This window comes from Panulirus ornatus, chromosome 1 (assembly GCF_036320965.1).
Source record: "Panulirus ornatus isolate Po-2019 chromosome 1, ASM3632096v1, whole genome shotgun sequence".
Lineage (NCBI taxonomy): Eukaryota > Metazoa > Arthropoda > Malacostraca > Decapoda > Palinuridae > Panulirus > Panulirus ornatus.
This window is the reverse complement of record NC_092224.1, coordinates 71,903,803-71,924,401: the sequence shown is the minus strand read 5'-3', so window position 1 is coordinate 71,924,401 and position 20,599 is coordinate 71,903,803. Positions and strand designations below refer to the sequence as shown.

At 41.0% G+C, this 20,599-nt stretch overlaps 1 protein-coding gene across 1 annotated transcript in view; it reads right to left on the bottom strand.

Annotated features, from left to right (window-relative positions):
• Window positions 1–3,322, bottom strand: part of LRP1 (LDL receptor protein 1) — a 1,167,923-nt gene extending 1,164,601 nt beyond the window's left edge. Inside the window, exon 1 of the mRNA XM_071663699.1 lies at window positions 3,090–3,322. Within this exon, the coding sequence (XP_071519800.1) occupies window positions 3,090–3,198 (109 nt within the window). The 5' untranslated portion in view covers window positions 3,199–3,322. The remainder of the gene's footprint in view (window positions 1–3,089) is intronic.
• Between the last annotated feature and the right edge of the window lie 17,277 nt (window positions 3,323–20,599).

Sequence of the window (20,599 nt, the reverse complement as noted above, 5' to 3'; positions counted from 1 at the left end):
TGTAAGGATATGACAGGTCAAAAGCGTTTTGATAGTTTTATAAACTACAGCTCCAACTCCAGGGAGATGATGGTTTTGGAGCGATAAAAATCTAAAGAAACATAAATACTGGTCATAACCCATACAAGGTTAATGGCCCTGAAACTTCTCTAGCCATACTGATGTGTGGAGATACACTTGACAACCATTGAAATGTTCAGCAAGTCGTTGGATAATGTGCCACGGGAGAAAAAGGCACAAACGTCATAACTGTCTATATAAAAAAAGACCAGGGGGAGATGAACGACAAACCAGTCTCTATCTGATGAATTGAAATGTAATGGGGAAGATAATCCTAAAGCACATGGGTGACTTGCTCAAAAAAAAATTGTACTTGAGCGAGGTCCTGCAAAAAGAACCTACAGTATTTGATTTCTAAGCTAGTGAGTTTTATTCTAGGTCAACGGGAAGGATGGGTGGTTTATCTGTACCTAAACAAAAATCATGACCCTACAATTTTGGAGGATGGCTAGGAAGCTGGATTACCAAGAGGGAATAATGGGGAGACTACCCAATGAAGAGAAAATCATCTTAGTGGAAGGACACAGACGAAGCATATCATATGGGCGGGAATAAGGCACACTGCCAGTTAAGACCATGGCCTTGGGTCACATGCCCCCACACCTAACGCTTCCTATGTAACTTTTTTTGGCTAAAGTTCTTTTCTAGTTATCAGGCGCTCTCATTTCTTTACTGTAATAGATTCATCTTCAAAAAAAAAGGGCTTCGCCTCAAGCTTTCTCATGGCCTAAATCCCCCAATTGTCTTCCTTAACATTGAATACGGCCTAAGGGTTCAAAAACTCTTAATCCCTTCCTGAATGTCAGTGGGACCTTCTCCAAATACATATTCACTACTGGCATGCAGCAGGGTTCTGTCCTGGGACCAGTTCGAGTCTTACTCTATAAGACTTACCATAAAGAGGGCCTCTGAGAGGAATTTTATCAGAGGGTACATAGCTTCTTTCCGGTCCCCTTCCCTTCTCCATTAGTCATCCTGTTTTTAACCACTACGGTTTTATGCCATGAGCTGTAAGGCTAAAAAGGGTATGCCTTTTTCCTCCCGCCTTTCATCTTATCCAAGCCTAAATCCTACATCACAGGCTTGACTTATTTAGAAGTAATCAAAGTCTACTACGCTGAGTTGTACGGTGAAACGAGTCCACTTGTGCTTAAAAGAAAATTTTCACATTTTCTGTTCAGTGTTCACTTATTCATAACAGTTCAGCAGTGTCAACTTCATATGCGCTTTAAGAATATATTAACAATGAAGGCTCACGCAAAATGTGAATGCTGCAAGTTTTAAATATAAGCAAATAATGATATCCCAGGAGATTTCCGGGCCGGGTATGATGCACCCTCCTCATTGGCCGTGGCCACAAGGGGTCACACTCCTGCCATAATAACTTGGCGGACGAAGACAAAATTTTGGGAAAGACAAAATGCGAGGAAGGTTGTCAACATACATGGGCACCAACAAACTCCAAAGTTGGTCGATACATATGAATTTCAAATGCAGTAAATGAAGAATACAGAGGATGGGTCTCAGCATAATGCCTAAACGTGAATATTATCTAGCATGAAATCCAATGCATCCTTAGCTTTTCGCCAAAGTCCTCTCTAAGAACAATTCGAGTCCAAATGTCTACCGGCAAATATTACAACTGCATTCAAGTCAATCGTCACTAAGCAAGCTGTTCACGTCCTACGAAAGAACAAATCTAGAACATGCTTAAGGTTGGTCATCGTACCTAAAATCGACCAATTAGGTCGGAATGTCCACCGGATGACATAAATAATACCGTAATTAAGACTGCCGATTGAGAGAGAAAGGCCAGAAGCCTTACATTTTCCAGCTATGGTGTTCTGGTCACGTAAGATACAGCAGGGGAGGAGGGAGGTCCCGAGTCAGAGAGCATCCTGCCCCCTTGACCCATCGCCCTCTGCTTTCCAGACTGCGCCATGCCGCTAAGATGAGAATTCAAGAATACCACAGCCTTTATTAAATGTTCAAACCAGAGTGATGACATACTCGGTTCAGTTCTTCAAAATAGACTGTCAAGGGACTGAGCAAGAAACTAGTTTAAATGAATGTAAAAGTTCAGTACTTTTAGTCTGAGTGGTAGATGAATGAAGTCAATGCAAAAAGCGTACGAACGTTAACAAGTTGTATGATACTATGAGGTAAAGCCACAGGACCCCATGTACGTAAAACTCACCCCATCCCTCTACACTACAAACGGGTTACTAATGAGCTTTTACTGCTCAAGGAATCGCTATGAAATCCAGGTGATGGTCCTCAAAGTGCTCGTCCTTCTCTGACATTGTTACTGGATGGTTGTTTAGGGTTTAGGCCTAACGACTGTCGAGGTAAAGCAACAGTCGAATATGCTTGAACACCCAAGTTCATGTGTTCTAGTTCACTCTCACATTACATTATATATATATATATATATATATATATATATATATATATATATATATATATATATATATATATATATGATCTTACCGGAACAATACACTAACATACACTTCAATAAACTTTCAACCACACCGCAAATTACAGAGCAGATACTTGGGCACTTCCCTTCCATGTAACTAAAAATTCCAGCCATTGACAAAGTTGGAAAGAAAAAAAAAAATTAACTAGCAGCCAGCTTAACAATAGTTATATAAACTTGCGTAAGTTGTTTTACACGATGTTGCAACGTGACTGTAGCCAGCTTGATCAGTGTGAACAGTAGGCAACCACACACCACGTAAATATCAGTTACTATGAGAAATAAAGCGACTATAGAGGAGGGCATGACGGCAAGGTGACAAAGGATGAGGTTACCTGAGGGATACACCATCATAAAATAACCCTTGGCTCCTCACTGAGCTGTTTTACTACACTCTCTTCCCTCCTGAGGTACTAAAGGTCATTATATACCTAAATACCCTTAAGTTTATGCATGCTGTAGGCTGCCACCATGTCTGACTTTCAATATGATGCTTAAGTAACCTTCCCCAGCTCGGGGAAGCCTGGGATTATAAGTCAATTCTTACCTCCTGAGGTGCTTTTCTCCAAGTACTCCGGGGAAAAGCTCAGTCCAACGACCAGGCTCACTGTCAAGAGTAATGTCACCAAAAGTTTTTCCATCCTGGCACAAGACATGGTTTGTCTTAAAGGTTCACAGCATCAGCAGCAGCGAGAGACACCAACGCGCATAGTGCTAACACGCCAACGGTACGCGAAAGACTAAGGCGCTTGCCCCGGGCAGCTCACGCCGCCTCTTGCCAACAAGCTGACCCGAATTTCTTTTGTTAGGTTAGACGATATGGTTGGCAGCGTCGGATTTAAGGGGAAGATATTGTTCTACATACTATGTTCTTCGTGGATAATTTATGGTCTTTATCTGCGCCATTGTCTACTAGAATTTCATATCCGTTTCTTACTATATGGTTATTTTCGGTTAGGAATAGGATAAAAATATAACTGGTAAAGGGGAAGGCTCTAGAAACAGCACTGCTGCAGTATGAGGCAGGGATTCTGGTGGCCATAGCGTCCCACACATACTTGTAAGCATTTAAAAAAGGGATGTAAACATAAGAGAAAGAAGGATGTAAACATTAGAGAAAGAAGGATGTAAACATTAAAGAAAGAAGGATGTAAACATTAGAGAAAGAAGGATGTAAACATTAGAGAAAGAAGGATGTAAACACTAGAGAAAGAAGGATGTAAACATTAGAGAAAGAAGGATGTAAGCATTAGAGAAAGAAGGATGCAAACATTAGAGAAAGAAGGATGTAAGCATTAGACAAAGAAGGATGTAAACATTAGAGAGTGAAGGATGTAAGCATTAGAAAGACGGATGTAAACATTAAAGAGAGAAGGATGTAAGCATTAGAGAAAGAAGGATGTAAACATTAGAGAGAGAAGGATGTAAGCATTAGAAAGACGGATGTAAACATTAGAGAAAGAAGGATGTAAGTATTAGAAAGAGGGATATAAACATTAAAGAAAGAAGGATGTAAGTATTAGAAAGAGGGATGTAAACATTAGAGAGAGAAGGATGTAAGCATTAGAAAGAGGGATGTAAACATTAAAGATAGGTATGTAAGCATTAGAGGGAGGGACGTAAGCATTAGAGAGAGATGTAAACATTAAAGATATAGAGGAAAGCATTAGAGGGATGTAAACATTAAAGATAGATAGATGTAAACATTAGAGATAGGGATGTAAACATTAAAAATAGCGATGTAAAAGCATTAGAGAGAGAGGGATAACGAAAATTTTTATTCAGTATATATACTGAAGAATGACCATAAAACAGACATGTGCGTGACTATGGCTAAAAGACAACTGCCTCTGCAGCGTTAACTTCACAATAGTCCTTATATATATATATATATATATATATATATATATATATATATATATATATATATATATATATATATATATATATATATATATATGAATGCAAAGAACGTACACTTGTTTACGTATGGTATACGAACTTATCCATCATAAATCTGGTCAGGGTATTGACATGACGTCACCAATGGTTGTGTTGTTTGGCCACTTTCTAAGCACATTAGAGTAGTGCTTGTTGGAAGTGTAGTACTTGTAGCGTAGTGCTTGTAGTGCAGTGCTTGTAGTGTGGTACTAATAGTGTGATGTTTGCAGTGTGGTACATGTAGTGTGGTGCATGAAGTGTGGTGCTTATACTGGTGTGTAGTGTGATACTAGTAGTGATGCTTGTAGTGTGGTGAATGTAGTGTGGTGCTTGTTGTGTGGTGTATGTAGTGTGGTGGCTGTAGTGTCGTGCTTGTAGTGTGATGCTTGTAGTGTGGTGCTTGTAGTGCAGTACTTGTAGTGTGGTGCTTGTAGTGTGGTACTTGAAGTGTGGTGCTTGTAGTGTGATGCTTGTAGTGTGGTACTTGAAGTGTGGTGCTTGTAGTGTGATGCTTGTAGTGCAGTACTTGTAGTGTGGTGCTTCCAGTGCGATGCTTGTACTGTGGTACTTGTAGTGTGGTGCTTGAAGTGTGGTGCTTGTAATGAAGTACTTGTATGTAGTGCTTGTAATGAGGTACTTGTAGTGTGATGTTTGTAGTGTGGTTCTAGTAGTGTGATATTTGTAGTGTGGTGCTTGTAGTGTAATGCTTGTAGTGTGGTTCTTGTAGTGTGGTGCTTGCAGTGTGATGCTTGTAGTGTGGTTTGTAGTGTTGTGCTTGAAGTGTGATGCTTTTAGTGTGGTGCTTGTAGTGTGATGCTTGTAGTGTGATGCTTGTAGTGTGGTGCTTTTAGTGTGATGCTTGTAGTGTGGTGCTTATTGTGTGAAGCTTGTAGTGTGGTGCTTGTAGCGTGATGCTTGTAGTGTGGTGCTTATAGTGTGATGCTTGTAGTGTGATGCTTGTAGTGTGGTGCCTGTAGTACAATGCTTGTAGTGTGATGCTTGTAGTGTGGTGCCTGTAGTACAATGCTTGTAGTGTGATGCTTGTAGTGTGGTGCTTGTAGTGTAATGCTTGTAGTGTGATGCTTGTAGTGTGATGCTTGTAGTGGGGTGCTTGTAGTGTCATGCTTGTAGTGTGGTGCTTGTAGTGTCATGCTTGTAGTGTGGTGTTTATAGTGTGGTGCTTGTAGTGTGATGCTTGTAGTGTGGTGCCTGTAGTAAAATGCTTGTAGTGTGATGCTTGTAGTGTGGTGCCTGTAGTACAATGCTTGTAGTGTGATGCTTGTAGAGTGGTGCCTGTAGTACAATGCTTGTAGTGTGATGCTTGTAGTGTGGTGCTTGTAGTGTGATGCTTGTAGTGTGGTGCTTGTAGTGTAATGCTTGTAGTGTGGTGCTTGTAGTGTGGTGCTTGTAGTGTGGTGCTTGTAGTGTGATGCTTGTAGTGTGATGCTTGTAGTGTGGTGCTTGTAGTGTGATGCTTGTAGTGTGGTGCTTATAGTGTGGTGCTTGTAGTGTGATGCTTGTAGTGTGGTGCCTGTAGTACAATGCTTGTAGTGTGATGCTTGTAGTGTGGTGCTTGTAGTGTGGTGCCTGTAGTACAATGCTTGTAGTGTGATGCTTGTAGTGTGATGATTGTAGTGTGGTGCTTGTAGTGTGGTACCTGTAGTGTGATGCTTGTAGTGTGATGCTTGTATTGTGGTGCTTGTAGTGTGGTGCCTGTAGTGTGATGCTTGTAGTGTGATGCTTGTAGTGTGGTACCTGTAGTGTGCTGATTGTAGTGTGGTGCTTGTAGTTCCGTACGGCCAGAGCTTGTGCCAGTGTGACGCGGGATGAGTGAGCAGAGGATTATGTCACCCACCAGGGACCAGAGAGGGACGCTTACGTTATACTTGACAAACCACAACATTAATATCACACAGTTTACATAGTTATCATGCCCTTTACAACGTCAACCAACGTGTATAACATTTCTTCATTTATCATTTATTGAAAATGTTCAATAATTGCATTGCGAAGACATGTCCTACTCCTGAAAACCATTGCATAAACATTCTCATTTAATTGTGCAGTATCACAGCGGGAAAAGAATCCCTGAAGATTATTTATCTGTTGATTTACTGTGACGTGATATTAAAGACATTTGCATATCTAAACTTCATATGGCAATCTGTTCTCAGTGGGTCATGGCTAACGTAATTATCTACAAAGATATGAAGGAAAGACAAAATGTCATAAGGATGGGTTTGTATATTAGGAAAAAAAAAGAGGAGTTATCGTACATGTGACACCCTATCAAGTGTGAGGCTGGGTCTGGCGTTGTCTGCTGCTGCTGCTGCTGCTGCTCTGCTGCTGGTATATACATACCTTTTTACCCTACTGTAGGAAGCATATTGAAGATATCTAAGTCATACATTATTTTATTATACGATTATTTTATATTGCACATACTTTAATTGATAAGACGACGTACGTCATCACTGAAACGTTCATTAAAGCACTTCCAGTGTCAACATATCATTTCCTGTAAACAATATAAAATCCTGCTTTTTTCTTTTCCCATGAAATACAATTATGTAAATGGATAAATCTTGGTATGAAGCTCCTCCTGCACATGACTGTTTTACAGTTATTATGTTATGTTACAGGTTTCACGAACTGACAGTACCTGTTTAGTATACTTGTATATTCTCATATCAACTTTCTTACATACAACTTTCCTGTGGTTTTCATCTTTATCAATAATATCAACCTTCTCACTGGATGAATTAACAACAGCTCCTGTTGCTGTTTGTTAACACTGCTGAATTCCACCAATAGAAAAATGATTGATAATAATACTTCCTCTGATAACAACAGAATACATATCTAATATCGCGCTAGTTACAAGATCCCAAACCATATGTAATGTACAACGTCTACACGTGTTGACTGTGACCTGACCAGGTGACCTTCCCGTCTAGCACAAGTCTCAACGTCCACTACACAACATTCCACTGCCAGGTCATACACTGTCAACTGTTCATGCATGTGACCTTTCTTCCTGGTCAGATATTAAGTTTTTTGTTCTGACATCCAGGAAAGGATTGTGTTCATTACACCATGAAGCCACAGTAAAGTTTTTATGGGTCGGAGTAAGTGGAGACTGACGTCGGGTCATTAATTTCCTCTTTAAATAAGCAGTTGTTTTTTTTTTCAGTGGGGAATTGGGTAATACGAGAATTCACAGCAGAACTAATTAGTTTATGTTCAGGCAAATTAATGTTCTTAGATTTCTTTAAAGAACAGGCGATGGAGGGATTTTTTTTTTTTTCTTGACCATGGGTAAGATGTTTAGCTAACCATTTCGATCATTCATAACTTGAAGAATTAACAGAGGAAATAATTGGTCTAAGGGAACATCCGTCTTTGTGAGTTTTAGGGAGAAAGAAAGGGGCATCCATCTTTGTGAGTTTTAGGGAGGCCATAAATATAAGGAGGAGAAGGATTAACCATCCTTACTGACTTCAAAACAATCAGGTGCTTCTCTAACACCTGATTGAGTCTAGAGTTGAAAGTCTTTACTTTATTACTGCGGGGATTGGCTGTTACTCTTTCATGTTCTTTAGTCATTCAAAAGGAGGAAATTACCCAATCACCATCTCAAATGACCCTTACCCATATCAACTTTCATTGACGTATGAGAACTTTGTTTCCGATAACAAGATGTTGAAAATCATTTTTATAGACCGAAGTTTGGTTTAGCCATACGAAATCCTGATAGTGCCATCCTCAGTAACTTATTCTTGGAATGCTTTGAGAAACATCCTAACTTCTATCAGCAACCATCCTAGAATTTGCCTTAGATACGTTGATAATTTGTGGTCTGATTCACTCCACCATCAAGATTGAACGGCAACAAGAAGGCAAATTGTTGTTTCTTGATGTGTTGATAACTAAGGAATCTGATAACTTATCTTAAAGATCTACAAAAAGCCTACTAAAGCTGAAACGTATATTTATCAATTTCATTTAGTACATGATCATTGTTAAAAATGCTTTTCTTTATGTACATGTTTTGCTGAGCATATCGTATTCGTGATCCCACAAGTTCTAGAAGATTAATGTAACCATATTAAATGTACTTTTAGACATCTATGTTAACCCAAGTGGGTTGTGAACCAAGCAAACTGGGAAGCCAGGTAGACATTTTACACATCTTGTAACAACATTGTAAATAAGAATGGTGGATCTAAATGTTTGGTGTTGCCATATTCTCCTAACTTAGCTAGTGTAAGACAGGTACTAATAGACATTGCTTTTAATATTGCCTTCTAACATAACAACACTCCTAACTTTGCTAGTGTAAGACAGGTACTAATAGACTGCTTTTAATATTGCCTTCTAACATTAACAACACTAATCAGTGAGACCTTGAATAAAAGTAAGCCAAATTATCAAAAAATCAGAGTGTTTACGCCGTCAAACGTAAGGTATGTGAAGATGTATACATTGGCCTGACGGATAAACAGAAAGTGATAGATGCTATTGGCACAGTCATTCATTACGTAGAGGCGACCACAGTAATGATGTCGCTAAGCATTGGTGAGAAAATGATCACCCTCGTAGACCTTAACTGCCCAGTTACATTGTACCACACATCGGATTATGTCACCCATTGTCTCTGAAACCATCTTGATTGCTGATAATTATAACTTTAACCTGTCCCCATGAAACTTTAGATTACTTTCTATCATCAACGTAATTATCATAAAGGGATTATCAAAACAAAATAAGAACAGTAGTCGAACACGCACCTCGTTACTCAGGTCAGCCACCACCTCACAGCTCTTACCTTAACCAAAAGCCGCCGCTATTCCCCCCCCCCCCCCCCCATTCCAATAATGGCCAGGACTGCCTACTGTAGCATGGAAGTGAGGTGTACAAACCTGTGTGATGGTGATGGGATATGAAACAATAAATTGTTTACAATAAGATACCTGAACTTCTTTGAAGTGTGATTATCCCTTCATATTTATATATATATATATATTTTTTTTTTGCTTTGTCGCTGTCTCCCGCGTTTGCGAGGTAGCGCAAGGAAACAGACGAAAGAAATGGCCAAACCCACCCCCATACACATGTATATACATACGTCCACACACGCAAATATACATACCTACACAGCTTTCCATGGTTTACCCCAGACGCTTCACATGCCCTGATTCAATCCACTGACAGCACGTCAACCCCGGTATACCACATCGATCCAATTCACTCTATTCCTTGCCCTCCTTTAACCCTCCTGCATGTTCAGGCCCCGATCACACAAAATCTTCTTCACTCCATCTTTCCACCTCCAATTTGGTCTCCCACTTCTCCTTGTTCCCTCCACCTCCGACACATATATCCTCTTAGTCAATCTTTCCTCACTCATTCTCTTCATGTGCCCAAACCATTTCAAAACACCCTCTTCTGCTCTCTCAACCACGCTCTTTTTATTTCCACACATCTCTCTTACCCTTACGTTACTTACTCGATCAAACCACCTCACACCACACATTGTCCTCAAACATCTCATTTCCAGCACATCCATCCTCCTGCGCACAACTCTATCCATAGCCCACGCCTCGCAACCATACAACATTGTTGGAACCACTATACCTTCAAACATACCCATTTTTGCTCTCCGAGATAATGTTCTCGACTTCCACACATTCTTCAAGGCTCCCAGGATTTTCGCCCCCTCCCCCACCCTATGATCCACTTCCGCTTCCATGGTTCCATCCGCTGCCAGATCCACTCCCAGATATCTAAAACACTTTACTTCCTCCAGTTTTTCTCCATTCAAACTTACCTCCCAATTGACTTGACCCTCAACCCTACTGTACCTAATTACCTTACTCTTGTTCACATTTACTCTTAACTTTCTTCTTTCACACACTTTACCAAACTCAGTCACCAGCTTCTGCAGTTTCTCACATGAATCAGCCACCAGCGCTGTATCATCAGCGAACAACAACTGACTCACTTCCCAAGCTCTCTCATCCACAACAGACTTCATACTTGCCCCTCTTTCCAAAACTCTTGCATTCACCTCCCTAACAACCCCATCCATAAACAAATTAAACAACCATGGAGACATCACACACCCCTGCCGCAAACCTACATTCACTGAGAACCAATCACTTTCCTCTCTTCCTACACGTACACATGCCTTACATCCTCGATAAAAACTTTTCACTGCTTCTAACAACTTGCCTCCCACACCATATATTCTTAATACCTTCCACAGAGCATCTCTATCAACTCTATCATATGCCTTCTCCAGATCCATAAATGCTACATACAAATCCATTTGCTTTTCTAGGCATTTCTCACATATATCCTTCAAAGCAAACACCTGATCCACACATCCTCTACCACTTCTGAAACCACACTGCTCTTCCCCAATCTGATACTCTGTACATGCCTTTACCCTCTCAATCAATACCCTCCCATATAATTTACCAGGAATACTCAACAAACTTATACCTCTGTAATTTGAGCACTCACTCTTATCCCCTTTGCCTTTGTACAATGGCACTATGCACGCATTCCGCCAATCCTCAGGCACCTCACCATGAGTCATACATACATTAAATAACCTTACCAACCAGTCAATAATACAGTCACCCCCTTTTTTAATAAATTCCACTGCAATACCATCCAAACCTGCTGCCTTGCCGGCTTTCATCTTCCGCAAAGCTTTTACTACCTTTTCTCTGTTTACCAAATCATTTTCCCTAACCCTCTCACTTTGCACACCACCTCGACCAAAACACCCTATATCTGCCACTCTATCATCAATCATATTCAACAAACCTTCAAAATACTCACTCCATCTCCTTCTCACATCACCACTACTTGTTATCACCTTCCCATTTGCGCCCTTCACTGAAGTTCCCATATATATATATATATATATATATATATATATATATATATATATATATATATATATATATATATATATATATATACATATATATATATATATATATATATATATTTTTTTATACTAATCGCCATTTCCCACATTAGCGAGGTAGCGTTAAGAACAGAGGATGAGGACTGGGCCTTTGAGGGAATATCCTCACCTGGCCCCTTTCTCTGTTTCTTCTTTTGGAAAAAAAAAAAAATGAGGGGAGGATTTCCAGCCTCCCGCTCCCTTCCCTTTTAGTCGCCTTCTATGACACGCAGGGAATACGTGGGAAGTATTCTTTCTCCCCTATCCCCAGGGATAATATATATATATATATATATATATATATATATATATATATATATATATATATATATATATATATATATATCCCTGGGGATAGGGGATTAAGAATACTTCCCACGTATTCCCTGCGTGTCGTAGAAGGCGACTAAAAGGGGAGGGAGCGGGGGGCTGGAAATCCTCCCCTCTCGTTTTTTTTTTTTTAATTTTCCAAAAGAAGGAACAGAGGGGGCCAGGTGAGGATATTCCAAAAAAGGCCCAGTCCTCTGTTCTTAACGCTACCTCGCCAACGCGGGAAATGGCAAATAGTTTAAAAGAAAAGATATATATATATATATACATATATATATATCTTTTTATTTTTTGTCGCTGTCTCCTGCGTTAGCCAGGTAGCGCAAGGAAACAGACGAAAGAATGGCCCAACCCACCCACATACACATGTATGTACATACACGTCCACACACGCAAATATACATACCTATACATCTCAACGTATACATATACATACACGCACAGACATATACATATATACACATGTACATAATTCATACTGTCTGCCTTTATTCATTCGCCACCCCGCCACACATGAAATAACAACCCCCTCCCCCCGCATGTGGGCGAGGTAGCGATAGGAAAAGACAACAAAGACCACATTCGTTCACACTCGAATCTAGCTGTCATGTATAATGCACTGAAACTACAGCTCCCTTTCCACATCCAGGCCCCACACAACTTTCCATGGTTTACCCCAGATGCTTCACCAGCCCTGGTTCAACCATTGACAGCATGTCGACCCCGGTATACCACATCGTTCCAATTCACTCTATTCCTTGCACGCCTTTCACCCCCCTGCATGTTCAGGCCCCGATCACTCAAAATCTTTTTCAATCCATCTTTCCACCTCCAATCCGGTCTCCCACTTCTCCTCGTTCCCTCCACCTCCGACACATATATCCCTTTGTCAGTCATTCCTCACTCATTCCCTCCATGTGACCAAACCATTTCAAAACACCCTCTTCTGCTCTCTCAAGCACACTCTTTTTATTACCACACATCTCTCTTACCCTTTCATTACTTACTCGATCAAACCACCTCACACCACATATTGTTCTCAAACATCTCATTTCCAGAACATCCACCCTCCTGCGCACAATTCTATCCATAGCCCACGCCTCGCAACCATAAAACATTGTTGGAACCACTATTCCTTCAAACATAGCCATTTTTGTTTTCCGAGATAATGTTCTCGCCTTCCACACATTTTTCAACGCTCCCAGAACTTTTGCCCCCTCCCCCACCCTGTGACTCACTTCCACTTCCATGGTTCCATCCGCTATCAGACCCACTCCCAGATATCTAAAACACTTCACTTCCTCCAGTTTTTCTCCATTCAAACTTACCTCCCAATTGACTTGTCCCTCAACTCTACTGTACTTAATAACCTTGCTCTTATTCACATTTACTCTTAACTTTCTTCTTTCACACACTTTACCAAACTCAGTCACCAGCTTCTGCAGTTTCTCACTCGAATCAGCCACCAGCGCTGTATCATCAGCAAACCACTGACTCACTTCCCAAACTCTTTCATCCACAACAGACTGCATACTTGCCCCTCTCTCCAAAACTCTTGCATTCACCTCCCTAACAACCCCATCCACAAACAAATTAATCAACCATGGAGACATCATGCACCCCTGTCGCAAACCTACATTCACTGAGAACCAATCACTTTCCTCTCTTCCTGCACGTACACATGCCTTACATCCTCGATAAAGACTTTTCACTGCTTCTAACAACTTGCCTCCCAGACAATATAGTCTTAATACCTTCCACAGAGCATCTCTATCAACTCATTCATATGCCTTCTCCAGATCCATAAATGCTACATGCAAGTCCATTTGCATTTCTAAGTATTTCTCATATACATTCTTCAAAGCAAACACCTGATCCACACATCCTCTACCACTTCTGAAACCACACTGCTCTTCCCCAATCTGATGTGTGTGTGTGTTTGTGTGTATGTAGGTGGATGGGTCATTCTTCGTCTGTTCTTGGTGCTATCCTACTGACGCGGGAAACAGATGTCATAATAAACAAATGTTTTTTTTTTTTTTTTTTTTTTTTGCTTTGTCGCTGTCTCCCGCGTTTGCGAGGTAGCGCAAGGAAACAGACGAAAGAAATGGCCAAACCCACCCCCATACACATACGTCCACACACGCAAATATACATACCTACACAGCTTTCCATGGTTTACCCCAGACGCTTCACATGCCTTGATTCAATCCACTAACAGCACGTCAACCCCGGTATACCACATCGCTCCAATTCACTCTATTCCTTGCCCTCCTTTCACCCTCCTGCATGTTCAGGCCCCGATCACACAAAATCTTTTTCACTCCATCTTTCCACCTCCAATTTGGTCTCCCTCTTCTCCTCGTTCCCTCCACCTCCGACACATATATCCTCTTGGTCAATCTTTCCTCACTCATTCTCTCCATGTGACCAAACCATTTCAAAACACCCTCTTCTGCTCTCTCAACCACGCTCTTTTTATTTCCGTACATCTCTCTTACCCTTACGTTACTTACTCGATCAAACCACCTCACACCACACATTGTCCTCAAACATCTCATTTCCAGCACATCCATCCTCCTGCGCACAACTCTATCCATAGTCCACGCCTCGCAACCATACAACATTGTTGGAACCACTATACCTTCAAACATACCCATTTTTGCTTTCCGAGATAATGTTCTCGACTTCCACACATTCTTCAAGGCTCCCAGAATTTTCGCCCCCTCCCCCACCCTATGATCCACTTCCGCTTCCATGTTTCCATCCGCTGCCAGATCCACTCCCAGATATCTAAAACACTTCACTTCCTCCATATATATATATATATATATATCTTTCTTTCATACTATTCGCCATATCCCGTGTTAGCAAGGTAGCATTAAGAACAGAGGACAGAGTCTTTGAGGGAATATCCTCACATGGCCCCCTCCACTGTTCCTTCACAAGGAAAACTATATATATATATATATATATATATATATATATGATACAGCGCTGGTGGCTGATTCATGTGAGAAACTGCAGAAGCTGGTGACTGAGTTTGGTAAAGTGTGTGGAAGAAGAAAGTTAAGAGTAAATGTGAATAAGAGCAAGGTTATTAGGTACAGTAGGGTTGAGGGTCAAGTCAATTGGGAGGTGAGCTTGAATGGAGAAAAACTGGAGGAAGTGAAGTGTTTTAGATATCTGGGAGTGGATCTGGCAGCGGATGGAACCATGGAAGCGGAAGTGGATCATAGGGTGGGGGAGGGGGGCGAAAATTCTGGGGGCCTTGAAGAATGTGTGGAAGTCGAGAACATTATCTCGGAAAGCAAAAATGGGTATGTTTGAAGGAATAGTGGTTCCAACAATGTTGTATGGTTGCGAGGCGTGGGCTATGGATAGAGTTGTGCGCAGGAGGATGGATGTGCTGGAAATGAGATGTTTGAGGACAATGTGTGGTGTGAGGTGGTTTGATCGAGTAACGTAAGGGTAAGAGAGATGTGTGGAAATAAAAAGAGCGTGGTTGAGAGAGCAGAAGAGGGTGTTTTGAAGTGGTTTGGGCACATGGAGAGAATGAGTGAGGAAAGATTGACCAAGAGGATATATGTGTCGGAGGTGGAGGGAATGAGGAGAAGAGGGAGACCAAATTGGAGGTGGAAAGATGGAGTGAAAAAGATTTTGTGTGATCGGGGCCTGAACATGCAGGAGGGTGAAAGGAGGGCAAGGAATAGAGTGAATTGGAGCGATGTGGTATACCGGGGTTGACGTGCTGTCAGTGGATTGAATCAAGGCATGTGAAGTGTCTGGGGTAAACCATGGAAAGCTGTGTAGGTATGTATATTTGCGTGTGTGGACGTATGTATATACATGTGTATGGGGAGGGTTGGGCCATTTCTTTCGTCTGTTTCCTTGCGCTACCTCGCAAACGCGGGAGACAGCGACAAAGTATAATAAAAAAAAAAAATAATATATATATATATATATATATATATATATATATATATATATATATATATATATATATATATATATATTTTTTTTTTTATACTAATCGCCATTTCCCACATTAGCGAGGTAGCATTAAGAACAGAGGATGAGGACTGGGCCTTTGAGGGAATATCCTCACCTGGCCCCTTTCTCTGTTTCTTCTTTTGGAAAAAAAAAAAAAAAATGAGGGGAGGATTTCCAGCCTCCCGCTCCCTTCCCTTTTAGTCGCCTTCTACGACACGCAGGGAATACGTGGGAAGTATTCTTTCTCCCCTATCCCCAGGGATAATATATATATATATATATATTTTTTTTTTTGCTTTGTCGGTCTCCCGCGTTTGCGAGGTAGCGCAAGGAAACAGACGAAAGAAATGGCCCAACCTACCCCCATATATATATATATATATATATATATATATATATATATATATATATATATATATATATATATATATATATTTATATATATATTAAGGTAAAGGGGGAAGTAATAATAGGTAGTGATGGTGATGAAGTAAGACAGAGATGGAGTAAGTATTTTGAAGGTTTGTTGAATGTGTTTGATGATGACAGTGGCAGATGTAGGGTATTTTGGTTGGGTTGGTGTGTGAAGCGAAAGGGTCAGGGAGAAAGGTTTGGTTGAGAGAGAGGAGGTAGTGAAAGCTTAGTGGAAGGTGAAATCCAGCAAGGGGGTGACTGTGTTGTTGATTGGTTGGTAAGGACATTCAGTGTATGTAAGGATCATGGTGAAGTACTTGAGGATTGGCAGAATGCATGCATAGTGCCATTGTACAAAGGTAAAGGAGATAAAGGTGGGTGTTCAAACTACAAAGGCATGTCTGTTGAGTATTCCTGGGAAATTATATGAGAGGGTAATGATTGAGAGGGTGAAGGAATGTACGGAGCATCAGATTGGTGAAGAGCAGTGTGGTTTCAGAAGTGGTAGAGGATGTGTGGATCAGGTATTTGCTTTGAAGAATGTGTGAGAAATACTTAGAAAAACGGATTTGTATGTAACATATCTGGATCTGGAGATGGCATATGATAGGGTTGATAAAGATGCTTTATGGAAGGTCTTAAAAGTATATGGCGTAGGGGGTAAGCTACTAGAAGCAGTGAAAAGTTTTTACCAAGGATGTAAGGCATATGTATGAGCAAGAAGAGAGAGTGATTGGTTCTCAGTGAAGGTCCGTCTGTGGCAGGGGTGTGTGATGTCCCCAAGGTTTGTTTGTTTACGGAGGACGTGGGTAGGGAGGTAAATGCAAGTTTTGGAGAAAGGAGTGAGTATGCAGTCTGTTAAGGATGAAAGGGCCTGGGAAGTGAGTCAGTTGTTCGATGATGATACAGCTCTGGTGGCTGATTCAATGGAGAAACTACAGAGGTTTGTGACTGATATTAGAAGTGTGTGAAAGTTGAGATAAATGTGATTAAGAGCAAGGTTATTAGGTTTAGCAGGGTTGAGGGACAAGTTAATTGGGAGGTAAGTTTGAATGGAGAAAAATTGTAAGAGAAGTGTTTTGGATATCTGGGAGTGGACTTAGCAGCAAACTGAATCATGGAAGCAGAAGCGAGTCACGGTGGGGGAGTGGGGCGAAGGTTTTGGGAGCGATGAAGAATGTGTGGAGAGAACGTTATCTCGGAGAACAAAAGTGGGTTTGTTTGAAGGAATAGTAATTCCAACAATATCATCTGGTTGCGAGGCATGGGGTATGGATTGGGTTGTATGAAGGAAGGTGGATGTGTTGGAAATGAAATGTTTGAGCGCAATGTGGTATGAGGTGGTTTGATCGAGTAAGTAATGAAAGGGTAAGAGAGATGTGTAAATAAAAAAGGTGGTTGAGAGAGCATAAGAGGGTGTGTTGAAATGATTTGGACATATGGAGAGAATGAGTGAGGAAAGACTGACCAAGAGGACATATGTGTCAGAGGCAGAGGAAGAGGATGTATGTGTCAAAGGCAGAAGGAACAACAGGCAGGAGACCAAATTGAAGGTGGAAGGATAAAGTGAAAGAGATTTTGAGCGATCAGGCCCTGAACATGCTGGAGGGAGAAAGGCAAGCAAGGAATAGAGTTAATTGAAACAATGTGGTATACCAGGGTTTACGTAGTCAATGGACTGAACCAGGGCATGTGAAACATCTGGAGTAAACTATGGAAAGGTCTGTGGGGCCTGGAAGTGGATAGCGAGCTGTGGTTTTGGTGCATTACACACATATCCTGTCAACCTTTCCTCACTCATTCTCTCAATGCATCCATACCACTTCAACACCCTATTCTGCTCTCTCAACCACACACTGTATTACCATGCATCTCTTTTACCCTGTCAATACTTCCTCGATCAAACCACCTCACACTACATATTGTCCATAAACATTTCATTTCCAACACATCCATTCTCCTCTGTATAACACTGTTGCCCATGCTTCAAAACCATATAATATTTGCTGGAACTACTATTCCTCTAAACGTCCATTTTTGTTCTCCAAGACAATGCTCTCTCTCTCTCTCTTCTTCATTGCCCCCTCCCCAACCATATGGTTCACTTCTGCTTCCATGGTTCCATTTGCTGCAAAGTCTACTCACAAATATCTAAAACACTTCACTTCCTCCAATTTTTCTTCATTTAGACTAACATCACAACCAACTTGTCCATATAATCTTGCTTTATTCACATTTACTCAACTCTCTCCTTTCACACACTTTTCCAAACTGTCACAAACTTCAGCAGTTTTTCACTTGAATCAGCTACCAGCGCTGTATAAACAACGAACAACTGGCTCATTTCCCAGGCCCTTTCATCACCAGCATACTGCATACTTACCCCTCTTTAAAACACTTGCATTTCCCTCCCTCACCTACTCATTCATAAACAAATTAAACAACCATGGTATCTCACACCCCTCTCACAGACCAACCTTCACTAGCAACCAATCACTCTCCTCTTCCTACTACTACATATGCCTTTCGCCCTTGATAAAAACTTCTCAGCTTCTAGCAGCTTACCAACCACACCATACATCTTTAATACCATCCACAAAGTATCTCTATTAACCCTATCATTTACCTTCTCCAGATCCATAAATGCCACATGCAAATTCATGTTTTTCTGAGCATTTCTCACACATTCTTTGAAGCAAACACCTGATCCACACATTCTCTACCACACTGTTCCTCTCCATTCTGATTCTCTGTGCAAGGCTTCACCCTGTCAATTGATACCCCTCCCATACAATTTTCCAAGTATACTCGTCAACAAACTTATGTCTGTAGTTTGAACACTCACCTTTATCGCCTTTGCCTTTATACAATGGAACTAATCATGCATTCTGCCAGTCCTCAGGCACTTCACCATGATCCATACATACACTCAACTGCCTTACCAGTCACCCCTTTTCTTAATAAATACAACTACAATACCAACCACTCCTGCTTTGCAAGATTTCATCTGCAAGGCTTTTACCACCTCTTCTTTTCCCCAAACCACTCTCCGTGACTCTTTCACTTTGCTTATCAACCCAACCAAAACACCCTATATCACCATAAACATTTAACAATCCTTCAAAATACTCATGCCATCTCACTTCATCACTACCACTTAATTCCCTTTTGCCCCCTTCAATGATGTTCCCATTTGTTCTCATCTTTTACACAGTATTCACCTCCTTCCTAAACATCTTTTTATTCTCCTAAAGTTTAATGATACTCTCTCACCCCAACTCTCATTTGCCTTCTTTTCAACTTCTGCACCATCATCTTGACCTCCTGCCGCTTCCCCTTATATGTCTCCCAATCATTTGCACTCCTTCCCTGTGAGTACTGCCTAAACACCTCTCTTCTCTTTCACTAGCAATTTTACTTCCTCATCTCACCACTCACTACCCCTTCTAGTCAGTCCATTTCCCATGTTTTGCATACCACATGCATCTCTTGTACATGCTGTTACTGCTTCTCTAAATACCTTCCATTCCTCACTTCATTTACTCACCTTTTTGTCATTCTGCTCACAATTTGTCCTAGTATTCCTTCACATCTTCCCAAGCCCACTTACAACCACAACTCACGACATCCCACCAGCTGCCCTCTCAGCACATTTACATCCAAAAGTCTTTTATGCACCTATCAATTAATAAGTAATAAAATAATGCCCATTGACCATCTCCTTTTCACATATGTATACTTTTTAAACCAGGTATTCCCAATCACCAGTCTTTTTTTAGCACACAGCTCCACAAGCGCTTCACCATTTCAACACGCGGGCTAGTTATACCCTTAACTGCTATATTACCTTCTTTCACATTTAATCACCCATCACTAATACCCAGTCTTGTACTTCAAAACTGCCGACAAACTCACTCAGCTGCCATCATAAATAACCCATCTCCTGCCATCCACTCAAGTTTTTCTTACATCAATCTAGAATATACTTCCTTTCACTCTATCACACACTCCCACAAGCAGTGCTACTCCTTCCTTAGCTCTTGTGTTCTCACCAATCCTTGACTTTACTCTTAAGACATTTCCAAACCATTCTTACCCTTTACGTTTGAGCTTTGTTTCTTTCAGAACCAGAACACCCAGGTTTCTCTCCTCAAACATACTACCTATTTCTCCTTGTCATCTTGGTTACATCTACATACATTCAGACATCCCAGCCTGAGCCTTCGAGTTGGATGAGCCTCCTTGCCTGTCCCCTTCCATTTCCTCTTTAGGAAATTGAAATAAAAGAACAGGATGGTTTTGAGCCCCCAGCTCCTGCTCCCTTTAGTTGCCTTCTTTCTCCCCTAATTCTGAGCAATTTTCAACCTTCATCAGAGAATTCCTTAACATAAACACGT